Genomic DNA, 13356 nt, shown 5'->3' on the forward strand with positions numbered 1-13356 from the left:
GCCAGGCCCTAAGGAATTCTTAATGTGTTCAGAAAACCGGTGAAAAGGGAAACAGGAGAAGACATAAGGCTCTATGGTACAGTCAAGAGAAGTGAAGGGATGTGTGAGGAGCTGGGGACACTATTAATTACGGCTTAAAAGCCATTTCCTCCCTTCCCCTTCCTTTTTTTTAATAGATTATGTGTTTGAGTGTGTATGTGGGTTTATGTGCACTGTGTGCATGCAGGAGCCTGCAGAAGCCAGAAGAGGGCTGCCAATCCCCTAGAGCTGGAATTGGAGGTGGTTGTGAGCCACCATTGTAATGCTGAGAACCACACCCAGGACACTGCCTACAGAGTGAACATCAAGAATGGGTGAGCAGAGATTAAAGGCACAAATACCTAGTGTGAGCACGCTGCCCTTAGCCTGCCTGCCACCTCGGGACTTCAGGCAGGTGGGCCAATCTGCTCACATTCCTCTGCCAGGCTCAGTGAGGCCGTTCCCTGCCGGTTGCCAAATACACTGCAACCGAGGAGACTGCAGCCTTCCTGACAGATGACAGTAGAGGTGACCAGGGTATCTGCTGTGAGGCCCAGAGCAGCTCTGTGGCAATGCGCTTTCCTTTTAAGAAACTTCCTCACTGGTCTTTTTACTTCTGACCTAGTTGCTCACTCTGGGCAGCTATCCGCTAAGTCTGAAAACAATCTGCACACAAGATTCTTAGCTTGAAACCCTTCGAAGGTTCCCTCGCAAATTACACACAGGGCCAGAGAGCTGGCTCACTGGAAAAGCACTAGTGGTAAGTCTGAACCCGAGTTTAGCCCTGAACCTACCCATCAGGAAGAAGAGAACCAACTCCCACAAACATGCATGGCGGGATGTGCACATGCACCCACACAACACATAAACGTAAAAAAGGAGAAGAGAGAAGTTACATACATGGAGTGGCTGGGCCATGGAGGTGCTCGGCTGACAAGGGCCCAAATGTGATCCCCAGAAGTCATGTGTAAAAAAAGTGGGGCATGTGATGTGAGCTTGCAACCCCAGGGCTGGGAAGGTGGCCAGAGGATGCTGGAGTTCACTGGCTAGCTAGTTTAGGTAAATCAGATAGATCCAGACTCAGTGAGAGACTCTATATCCTTTTTCTTTCGTTTGGTTTATAGAGACAGGGTTTCTTCATATAGTTCTGGCTGTCCTGAAACTCACTCTATAGACCATGCTGGGCTTGAACTCACAGAGATCCACCAGCTTCTGGAATTAATGAATTAATTAAAGGTGTTTAACTCTTTAATCTCAGCACTCAGGGGGCAGAGGCAGGCAGATCTCTGTGAGTTCAAGGCCAGCCTGGTCTACAGAGCAAGTGCCAAGACAGCTAGAGCTGTTACACAGAGAAACCCTGTCTCAAAAAACCAGGGAGGGGGAATACAAAATCCCTTAATTCATCCTTCTCCTGTGCTCTGCCACTAAGCCTGACCTCAAGGACAATCTCACAAAAGATATGCCACTACTCTGAGGTAGGAGAGGACCCTGAGCTCTGGAGTTACACAGCCCCTGAGTGGCATAAGCTGCTGCCTGGATCCAGTCCATTTTCTTACCTGCTCCCTCTAAAGTGTTCCCCAACAGCAAACTTGGGAGCTAAGGCTGTGCTGATCACCCTTCCTGCTCTCATTCATCTGGAAAAGCTGACTCACCAGAAGGCTGCCTGCCTAACCCTGACCTGAAACTGTCCTTCCCTGCCGTGGTGTGTGTGCTGGGGCAGGGGGTTGGCTCTTTTCTCTACTTTGCGGCAGTCATTTGGTCTGTACCTCATCTGCCGTCCTCCCAGGTGGCCCCGTGCCTCTCAACACGTAACTCACGACAGCACTCAGCGCAGGACTGGCATGTGGCAGCTATCGGGCGAGGGCTGCTGCAGCAGTGCCTTCACTGCACTGAGGGTGAGCAGAGAGGACTTCAGAATTACTTACACGCTTTCAGAGATGTCTAAGATGAGAAGGGTAACAGAAGATATAGACTGTTTTCGTAAAATACAGTAATTCACATCTTCATCCTGCCAAAGGAAGAACAAGCATGTATCATCGCACTCACTGTGACAACAAGACAGACAGAAGGCTCAGGCTTCTCCCAACAGTGAAGCTGGAAGTTACAGTAGTTACCACCTCCAGCATAGGCACCCTGGGCTGAAGGGTATCCTGAGCTCCAGTGAGATACCAGTCAGACTGTGTCCTAAAACTGACCAGGCACCTGCAATCCTAGCATCTAGAAGGCAGAGGCAGGGGCATCAGGGATTCAATGCTAGCATCTAGAAGGCAGAGGCAGGGGCATCAGGGATTCAAGGCCAGCCTCAGTTATTCAGTGCATTCCAGGCTACTCTGGGATACAAACCACGATGGCTCCCGCCTGTACTCCTAACACTTGGGAGACTGAAGCAGGAGAACTGCTCCAAGTTTGAGGCCCTGAGCTATAGAATGAATCCCTGTCAATCCCTACTGTCCCCTCAAAAACAAAAGGGGGCGGGCTGGTAAGATGACTCAGCGGTTCAGAGCACTTACTGCTCTTGCAGAAGTGCTGGTTTGATTCCCAGCACCCACATGATCACAACTGTCTGTAACTCACTTCCAGGGGATCCAACTCTCCTGACCTCTGATGGCACCAGGCAAGTACGTGGTGCACAGACATGCGTGCAGGTAAAATACCACTCTAAATAATTTTTTTAAAAGCAACTTACCAGGTAAGAAGAAAAGCCATCGTTCTTGGTCCGATCTAGACTGAAGCCGATCTGAGGACAATGAAGAGAGATAAGACTAAGTCCCTCACACTGCCCATGCCTTTCTTTTACTTCAAAGAGCAGTAAAAACACTGACAGCATAGTTCCTTAGGTCTGGCTTCTCATCTTTCTTAAGTGCTCTCCTGAAAGATGGAAATAGCTGCTCAAGTAAAATCACTAATACATTTATTCAAGAATTGCAGAGCTAGAGAGACGGACGGCTCAGAGGTTAAGAGTGCTGGCTACTATGCTCTTCCAGAGGTGCTGAGTTCAACTCCCAGCAACAACATGGTGGCTCACAACCATTATAATAGATACAGTTCCCTCTTTGGTGTACAGGTACATGCAGACAAAGCACTCACATACATAAAATTATAAATAATGTCATAAAAAAAAGAATTGCCATTTAGGGCTGGGGTGTGGCTCAGTGGTAGAGCATTTGCCCACCCTGGGGAAGGCTCTGGGTTTCACCCCAGCATCTCACTGATCACAGGAAGTATAAGGTAAAGCAGATGTGCACTTTGTACTACCATGAAGAATCTTCTCCGGTTAGGCAAGGAGGGAAGAGGCTGAGAGAGTAACCCCCTTTCTATCGGAAGACACTTGCCTCAGACTTCGTTTTCACGTCTCCCTTCGGTTCATTCACAGAGAGGCTGCTGACGTTGACCACCATGTACCCGTCCTTGAAGAACCCAAAGGTGTTCAGATGAACTTTATGCCTCACGTCATCCTATAGAGATTGAGGCGGATCTTTGATTAGTCATTTGTTTAGTCATTGTTCATTTGCTTGAAAAGCTATGGTGTCCATTTTCGTGATGGCCAGAGTTCCCATAGGTGCAGAGATAGACAACAGCTGTGACAGGTAGCATTCAAAAGCTGAAAAGACTTTCAGAAACCCCACAGATGTCAAAACTTTGCAAAGGCAATGGTAGACTCATATCAGCACACTTGTATGGGCTCCAGAGGTAAACTGGTCATGTGAATTCCACAGCCAGATGAACCATGGTTTAATAGCCCTGCCCCACCCCGCATCCTTCCTGACAGAACAGTGTCTGGCATCTGGTAGGCACTCAAAATGTGGTAGAGGTACTCAGAGGCAGAGGCAGGAGGTTCTCTGTGAATTCAAGGCCAGCCTGGTCTACACAGAGCTCCTGCCCCAGCAAGGGTGCAGAGTGAGACCCTGCTTAAAAGAGTGGTGGCAGGGAGTGTAGGGCTAGGACCTGGCTCAGTTGAGAGCACCTGCTGCTCTCCCACAGGGCCTGAGTTCTGTTCCCAGCAACCACATTCAGGGGGTCATGACCACCTGTAACTCCAGGGGACCCTTCACTCTGGCCTCTGTGGACACCTGCATTCATGTGCACATACCCACATTCAGATACCTACACATAACTAAGAACAATTAAAATTTTTAAATTTAAGCCAGGTGTGGTGGCATTCTTGGGAGGCAGAAGCAGGCAGATCTCTATGAGCTCGAAGGCCAGTCTGGTCTACAGAGTGAGTTCCAGGACAGCTAGTGCTATTTCAGAGAAATCTTATCTTGAAAAACAAAAAAAATTTTTAATTTGTTAAAAAAAAAATTCAGCAGGGTGGTGCACACCTTTAATCCCAGCATGCAGGCGGATCTCTGTGAGTTTGAGACCAGCCTGGTCTACAAGAGTGAGTTCCAGGACAGCCTCCACAGAAAAACCCTGTCTTGAAAAGCCAAGAAAAAAAAAGTTCTGGAGGGGGTGGGAGTGGCGAAGTGCGTACAAATGCACCACTGACCTCAACTCCTCCCAGACTTTTCAAATTGTGAAGGACATGCACCTGGAACCAAATGACACGGAGAATGATGGCCTTCAGGACAGACGCTAACGCAGAAGCACGCTCAGGAATGAGTCAAGTGGAGACAAACTCTACTGGGAATGGGGAAATCATGAGCTCTGCTGAAATGGTAGCTCATAGGACACGCCCACCCCTGCCTGCCTCATGTCCCAATCTCAAGCAGGACCACACATTCTAGGACCGGACCAGGACGGAACATCAGCAAAACCCTCTATCACCAAGTGCCTGCAGCTCTTCACAGCATGAACATTACTGGGAATTATAGGGACTGTCTGTGACAGCGGGCTCTTCACCCTCAGAGTGAGAATTACCCAGACATCAGAGGCTATTGAGGGACCCTCCCCTATAGCTGAAGTTCCCAGATTCTCAGGCTGTCGGTGGGACCCTCAGGGATCAATATAAGCCACATTCACATGGCCCAAAAACAGTGCACTGGGAGGCTGCCACCAGGATGTGACGGTGGAACACAGGCCCTCAGCAACAGCAATGGTCTGTCTAATCCAAGCTCTCTCCAGACTCCTGCAATAGCTCAGAATGGCACTGGCTCCCTCCCCCAACCCCCTTCTATTATCTGCTCCTTTCAACTCCCTCTTCCCTTTTTTGGTCCTCTGGGAATTTCCCTTAGTGCCAGAGTTCAGCTAGGCATTTAAAGCATGTTTGCTGACTCTCACTTCCCAGTGAGACAGAGGAGCTTGAGGCAAACCCACACTCCCACAAAGAAGTAAAGTTCTGCAGGACTGTGAGGCCTGCTAAGGAAAACACAGGAAGAGTGAAGGCTCCTGGCCCTTCTGGGTGGAATTAAGTCCATCAGAAAGCCACCCAAGTGACCTTCCCTGTTCTTAAGGACACGCATGCCCACTACCATTGCAGGCGCACCAGAGAGTCAAATTTGACAATATCCAGCAGTGAGGACATCCAGTTCTCTGAGAGCCCCCAGATGAGCTGGCAGGGTGGCAGGGAGATCCCAGAACCTCCTCACACCATCGCAGGAGAAGCAAGCCCACTCACAGAACACACGGGACAAGGATTCGGAGGGGGACTTCCAGGGGGCGACTGTTCCCCCAGAGAAAGGGACTTACTTTCCAGGCAAAGCTTGAGGGAAGGCAAAGCTTCAAAAAAATTCTTAAAGCACTAGTTAATCATTTCCTGCTGGTTACACTGTGTTTGCACTGCGGAAATAAGTATGTTGTACATTTACATAACTTTCAGTATGTAGGGAAATGCTACATTTTTCTTATATTTTGTTTATTTACTTGTGTACGCATGCACATGTCACAGTACAAAGAGAACAACCTCTCCTTCCAATGCATGACACCCAGACTGAACTCAGGTCATCAAGCTCTGTGGCAAATGGCTTCACCTGCTGAGATATTCTACTTGCTCCAAATTAAGAACTTAAGGGTATGTCTCTTTAGCTATCCTGTAGGAAGCTTACAGCAGGCACAGTGGCACACACCTTTAATCTCCAGCACTTGGGAGGCAGAAGCAGGAGGATCAGGAGTTCAAGGGAACGAGAGGCTGGGTGGGAGCTCAGCATTCCCACCTTTCCTCCCTGATACTATCTCAGAAGGGTAGCAGAGCCCCAAGAGCTCAATGGGAGGCAGGAACAGAGAGGGTCCGCAGGAGTGTCCCAGCTGACCCTGATAGATACAGCAAAAGAGAAGAGCCTGCAGCAACCAGTGGCCCTCCTTTGCCCGGGACACAGCAGGGCTCTGAAGAGCTCTCTGTGGACACCATGGTGCCTAGCTACAAGGCAGGTGCTATTCTGCTCAGGCTACTGATGATAAAGCAGGCCCAGACACGTAAAGCTTGCTTAGATTGCAGCAGGAGCAGAACCGGCATCCCAGCCCAGGTGTTCGGGAGCTGCATGCCTGGGCTCTTACTCATTGCATGCCTTTCACAAGCAAAGAAACAGAGAATCTTATTTTGCTTTGAACTTACACAGGTGTTGAAAGTGCCAGGTTTGTCCCAGCATATACACACATAGCCCAGTCAATTAGAGGAAGAAAATCCCAGACAACCCACAACTTCACCTACAGGTATCTGAGTGTGTGTCTCCAATGTGGGCAATAAGAAAACACAGCAGCGTGGTACTCTTAGTCACTGGAAGCTGAATAACAGATTAATTCAACAAGATCATTCAGTTGTAAAAAGCTGAGGTCACCAGGACATAAAACACTATCCTGGACTGATGCAGGTCAGAGGGATAGTGCTGTCTGGAGTGTGTGAGTGAGACGCTAGGCTGGACACTCAGCACTTCCTGAAAGTAAATTCCCAGATCCCCAAACAAGGTCAGTGTTAAGAGTGTGGGGGTCTTGCCTGGCTCTCCTCACAGGCACTCTGCCAACAACCCAAACAAACAATGGGCAAGCCCTAGTTTGAGGTGAAACACTACTGATTAATGTACCTTTGTTTGTTTCCTTGAAACAGGGTCTCCCTGAGAGGTCCAGATGGACCCTGACTGGAAATCCTTTCTTCACCCTCATGAAGCCACTGTTGGAACTGCCAGTGTTGGCCAACACACCAAGCCTAAATACAACCATCAGAGAAATGCAGCCCCTGATTATTCTGGATTATGTGAAGTTATGCTGAAATGCTTGCTCTAATTTTCAATAATCTATTTTGTTAACCTGAAACTTTATTTTAAAAGCTAGGTGTAGTGGAGGGTGCCTTTAATCCCAGCACTGGCGAGGCAAAGACAGATGAATCTCTGAGTTTGAGGCCAGCATAGAGAACTTGCTACAAATAAGCAAACAAATAAGTAAACAAGGGCCTACGGCTTGGTAAGAGCACTCGCTGCCTGCCTGCTAAGCCTGACAAGCCCCATGTGAAAGGAGAGAACCGATCCCCACAAGTGGCCATCCAAAGCCTACATGCTTATGATGCACACTTGCCCCTCGCCCCCACTGATCGAACAAACAATAAGGCCAGATGTGGATGTGGTCATGTACATCTGTAACCCCAGCACTACAAAGGCCAAAGCAAAAGGACCATGCGCTGAAGGCCAGCCTAGGCTACACAGACCTTCTCAACTGTTTGTTTTGCATTTTTAACTTTTTAATTCCAGCACTGGGGGGAGGGTGTAAAGGCAGACAGATCTCTGAGTTCAAGGCCACCCTAGTCTACTTTGTGAATTCCATGTTAAAGGTACTTTGTAAGATCTTGTCTCAAAAAAAATTTTTAATGTATTTTATGTAGATTGTATTAGAGAAAGAGACAGACAGACATGGATTTCTACTAAAATAAGTTGTTCTAAAACTTCAGGTTTACAGAAAAATAAAACAACCCTGAAAGTAAAAGACAACAGAAAACATGCTGACATCCTGAACCTCACCAGTAGTTGATTTAAATGAGATGTCACCTTTTCACCAGCAGGCTGACAGCCCTTTGAGCATGTGCTGTACTGGGAAGTACGCAGGCCACAGAACATTCAGTCCACTGCAGGCTGCCTCAGTTAAAGGAGTAACTCGTCCCACAAGCCACAGTGGCAGATGCCTACATTCCAGTTGCTTCAGATCATGGGGGGGGAGCATCAGTGACAGAATAAGTCCTTTGTGTCTCTCTGAAACTCTGCTCTCATTCTACCATCCCTTTCCTTATCATGAGATGGCTAGATCCTCTTTTAGTTTTTAACTTACAACACCAAGCAAGGAATAGTATAGCTCCCTCCTGTATTCCATTACTCTAAAAACTTGAGGACTACCATGACACACACCTAAAACCACAGTTCCGGGGAGGTGGAGGCAAGAGGGTCACAGTTAAGGTCATCTCAGCTGTTTAACAAGTCTGAGGCCAGCCTGAGATGCCAGAACAAAACCAGAACGAAAACCCCAGTCACTGTCAAGGCTTGGTGATACTTGCCAGTAACTGCAGCTACTTGTCAGGGTGTGTCAGCGGATGGCAAGTTACAGGCCAACCTGGGCAAATTGGCAAAACCCAGAAGATTGGTTGGAAGAAGGAAGTACCCATTTACAGACCCATAAACATCACATAGTATCAGTTTTGAAAGCTGGATAAGTAATGTCTATGTAGATCTACAATGTCCATTTTTCAGCAACTATGTATTCTTTGTGGACTCTGTGTGGATACATTTTCCTGTTGTTACTTGTCCATCTGCCCACACATCATCACATACCCCCAACACACACAACAACAAGGTACAGCCATTTCTCTCTGTGTCCTCCCCTAGCCCCAAAGACAGGGCTTCTCTGTGTAACTTTGGAGCCTGTCTTGAACTCACTCTGTAGACCAGGCTGGCCTTGAACTCACAGAGATCCGTCTGCCTCTGCCTCCCAAGTGCTGGGATTAAAGGCATGTGCCACCACCACCCAGTTGTGTGCACCCATTTCTAAGGCTCTACAGTAACCACACTGTCTGCCATGTGCCTGTGCCTCCTCTCACACATGCACTGTCTGTACTCTCTGTACTTCTAGGCTGTATGAATCTAGGCAGGATGCTTCAGTGTTTATTAGAAACTGCAACTCTATCTCCAAAGTCCAGGGCAGCCATGTTCCTTTCATCCTCAGCATGCCCGAGGATGCCAGGCCTCATGGTTCCCAATTTCAGGGAAAATAAAGCTACTGGTGACTCAGTTTATATATTTTGAATGTCTGTCTATGCTCCCTGTCTATTAGCTAGCTGCTTCTGTTATGAAGTATCTTTGTTTATATGTCTTATGCTTATTTCTGTTAGATTTTTCTCAAAGCAGCTTTTTTAAGGTTTATTTTTATTATTTATTGTGTCTGTCTGTGTACCTGTATACATGTATGTGCATGGGTGTCCTTGGAGTTACAGAAGAGAATGTCAAATGCCCTGGAATTGGAGTTGTGAACTATCCCTCATGTGTGCTGGGAATAGAATTCCAGTCCTCTTGCTGGGTGTTAGTGGTTCACACCTTTAATTCCAGCACTCGGGAGGCAGAGGCAGGCGGATCTCTGTGAGTTCGAGGCCAGCCTGGTCTACAGAGTGAGTTCCAGACAACCTCCAAGGCAATACAGAGAAACCCTGTTCTGAGAGACCCTGTCTCAAAAAACAAAAAACAAACAAAACAAAAAAAGAATTCTAGTCCTCTCTAAGAGCAGCAAGTGCTCTTAACCTCTGACTCATGTCCTTTATATATTGTGGCAAATTATCTTTTCATCATCATTGCCACTGTTGTTTTATTAGTAGTAGTGTATGGGCATAGTGTGGAGGTCAAAAGACAACTCTGTAGATGGGTTCACTCCTTCCATCTTTACAAGGGCTCTGTGGACTGAAGTCAGGTGGTTAGGCTTGCATGGCAAGTGTGGTACCTTGTTGTGGGATGTTTGTGCACTGTGAAGATGTATTGCTGTGACTGGTGTAATAAAAAGCTGGACAGCCAATAGCCAGGCAGGAGGAGATACAGGTGGGACTTTTGGGCAGAGAGAGAAGTAGGAGAGGAAAATCAAGGGGTGCAGAAGATGCCATGGGGATTTGGGGAATATGACATACAGACTAAAAGAAAGTTAAAAGGCCACATAATATAATGTAGATTAATAAAAGCAGGTTAATTTAAGTTATAAGAACCAGTGGGACAAACCTAAGCCAAGGCCGAGCCTTCATAATTGATAAGAAGTCTTGGTGTCACTACTTGGGTGCTGGTTGGCCAAGCCTGGGAGCCAGCCTGGGAGCTCAGCTTTGAACGCAGGCTGTAGGTTTCTCTTCCAGTCTTTTATATCTCTTAATTGTACACTACATGTTATCAGATACAGGTTTTTTGTTTTTTAATTCTGAAGAAGAAAACTTGTGAATCTTTATTGCTAGTAGCTATTTTTTTCTTTTGGTTTTGTTTTTCGAGGCAGTTTCTCTGTGTAACTTTGGAAGCTATACTAGAACTCACCCAGTAGACCAGGCTGCACTTGAACTCACAGAATGATTTTTCTTAAATGCCAGATTTAATCATCTGTGACGGTTTGAATAAGAAATGTTCCCCCAAGATCTTGGCCATGGTCCCAAGTTTGAACATTTGGTCACTAGTTAGTGGTACTGTTTGGGGAGGCTTAGGAGGTGTGGCCTGTCACCAGAGACCAGCTTTGAGACTCCCACCATTTCTAGTTCAGTCTCTTCTGTTTCATGTTGGAGGTTCAGTCACCATGCCTCCACTGGCCATCATAGACTCATCCCTCTGAAACTGTAAGCCCAATAAACATCTTCCATAAGCTGCTTTGGTCACAGTGTTTTATCACAACAACCGAAGAGTAGCTAACACATCATGCTTCTGGAGTTTAAATCTGTAAGTAACTTTCTGTACTCCTTGGGAGGGAAGTGCATGGACACTGGCAAGCCAGACTCCTCTCTCCAGCGCTAGTCTCTTTGCCCTTCTTACATAAGTGAATAGTAGATGAAATTTTCCTCGACCTGCTGCTTCCAGCTTAAGAGATGACATCATCTACTCCCTGGGGCATCTTTTCTACAGTCTATCCTCTCATTAATCACCAGTGGCCCTGAAGTAGCCTACAGAGATGCACACAAAGGGAGAACTCTTACCTTCTTCAGTGTCACATTCTGAAGCCATGTGACACACGGGTGGGGACAGTCAGCCCTATAAGCAGAGATGTCTGAACGGGAGTGTGACATGTGCAGAGGTGGGACCATAGAGCAGTAGTCTTAGCAGTGACTGTGGGGTGCCCACCTCATACTTACAGGAAATATAGTCCACAAAGGTTGATGATGTGAGATGGAATATCCATAACTATTGTATAACGTTGGGTTCAAGGATTGTTTAAATTTAACTAATTTGTGTGTGTGCACATATGCATGCAGGTGCTGAGGGTCCTCCTCTACCACTATCACCTGTTCCTTCCAGACTGGTCTCTCTCTGAGCCTGGATTTCCTATCCAGGCTGGAAATCAGCAGCCCTAGCAATCCTGTCTCTGTACGTCTTGGAGCGGGTGTGTGTGTGTGTGTGTGTGTGTGTGTGTGTGTGTGTGTGTGTGTGTGTGTGTGTGTGTTTTGGGGATCTGCAGCTGGTTGTGTGAGTGATTTGATCTGGATTTACGTCCTTGTGATTTCAGGATAAGTGCTCTTCACTACTGAAGCAGCTCTCTTCAGCCCCCAAGAAGAATTTTAAAAAAGATATTAAAAAAAATACTACCAGAAGGGCTGGGAAGAGGCATACATGGTAATGTGCTTGACTAACAAGTGTGAGGACCTGAGTTCAGTCCCTGGTACCCATGTAAAAATGTCAGATGTGGTGGGGAAACAGAGAAAGGACCCCGGGGACTCCTGCAGTCAATCAAGTCTCATCTGTAAGCTCCAGGCAGTGGGAGTCCTTATCTCAAAGAAGGTAGAGGTAGCCGTTCATGAGAATGAAATTTGAGGTTGTCCTCTGTGTGTGCACGCGCACATGTGCGTGCGCACGCGCGCACACACACACACACACACATACCGCACACATGTTAAAGAACTAGCTACTAGTACCAGGTGGCTGTGGTGCACATCTTTAATCCCAGCACTTGGGAGGCAGAGGCAGATGGATCTCTATGAATTCGATACCAGCCTGGTCTACAAGAGCTAGTTCCAGGACAGGCTTCAAAGCCACACAGAGAAACTCTGTCTAGGAAAAGGAAGGATGGATGGACAGAAGGAAGAAAATAAATCACTCTAGCGGGATGGATGGTGGTGGCACACACCTTTGATCCCAGGATTTAGGAAACAGAGGCAGGTGGATCTCTGTGAGTTCCAGGAAAGCCAGGATTATTTCACAGAGAAACCCTGTCTTGAAACCACCCACCCCCCAAAAAGAAAATCAATCTAGTCAGACAGTTTTTTAGGAAAATCATTCATGACTTTTAATCCCAGCATTTGAGAGGCAGAGGCAGGCAGATCATTGTGAGTTCAAGGTGAGCCTGGTCTAAAAAGCGATTTCCAGGACAGCTAGAGAAACCTATCTTTTTTTTTTTTGGTTTTTTCAAGACAGGGTTTCTCTGTATTGTTTTGGAGGCTGTCCTGGCACTCACTCGGTAGACCAGGCTGGCCTCGAACTCACAGAGATCCGCCTGCCTCTGCCTCCAGAGTCCTGGGATTAAAGGCGTGCGCCACCAACGCCCGGCGAGAAACCTATCTTGAATTTAAAAAAGCAGGCATGAGCGCGCATGAGAGAGAGAGAGGGAGGGAGGGAGGGAGGGAGGGAGGGAGGGAGGGAGGGAGGGAGGGAGGGAGGGAAGGAAGGAGGGAAGGAGGGAGGGAGGGAGGGAAGGAGGGAGAAGAATGCTGGGACACCAGTTACAAGACTATTACTGGTCCAGGAGCCAAATGGGTAGCACACAGGAATCAGTCCTGTGGTAATGACACACAAGAAGACAGGACTGGGAGCTATTCAGTCTACAGAATTTGGTGACATGACAGACTCCCAGGTTGAGAAAATGAGCAGCCATGGTCTGGTGTCTGGTTACAAAGAAAGGCAAAGTGGGAGAGAAAGCAGGCATGCTGGGGTGGGAAGTGAGGACAGCCCAATTCTAACAGAGAGGATGGGGGCATCCAAACAAACACAGGTCTGTGGTCCCTTCATCTCAACACACTGAACTGCTCTCAGTGCAAGGGAAATAAGACAGACGGGGCAGCTTGTCTTTGGAATCCTATAACTGGGAAGCAGAGCCAGGACTGAGAGTTCAAAGACATCCTTGGCTATATAATAAGTATGAGGCACGTTTAGGCTATGTGTGCCTTTCTCCAAAAAGAAAAAGCAAAAACAAACCAACCAAGGCTGTTAAGATGACTCAGCAGGTAGAGCATGTCGGAAGGAGAGAATCAACTCCCAAAGTTACCCA

At 47.4% G+C, this 13356-nt stretch overlaps 1 protein-coding gene across 3 annotated transcripts in view; it reads right to left on the reverse strand.

Moving 5' to 3' along the window:
- Positions 1 to 13356, reverse strand: part of Gpr107 (G protein-coupled receptor 107) — a 65562-nt gene that overhangs the window by 46156 nt on the left and 6050 nt on the right. For all 3 annotated transcript variants that reach the window (XR_005877073.1, XM_013124836.3, XM_040745010.1), the window contains exons 2-4: positions 3351 to 3473; positions 2705 to 2755; positions 1944 to 2026 (exon numbers count right to left, since the gene is read on the reverse strand). Coding sequence is in view for 2 of the 3 variants with exons in the window: in XM_013124836.3 (XP_012980290.1) it covers positions 1944 to 2026; positions 2705 to 2755; positions 3351 to 3473 (257 nt within the window). In the remaining variant the exon portion in view is untranslated. The remainder of the gene's footprint in view (positions 1 to 1943; positions 2027 to 2704; positions 2756 to 3350; positions 3474 to 13356) is intronic.

Source organism: Mesocricetus auratus, unplaced genomic scaffold (assembly GCF_017639785.1).
Source record: "Mesocricetus auratus isolate SY011 unplaced genomic scaffold, BCM_Maur_2.0 Super-Scaffold_100004, whole genome shotgun sequence".
Lineage (NCBI taxonomy): Eukaryota > Metazoa > Chordata > Mammalia > Rodentia > Cricetidae > Mesocricetus > Mesocricetus auratus.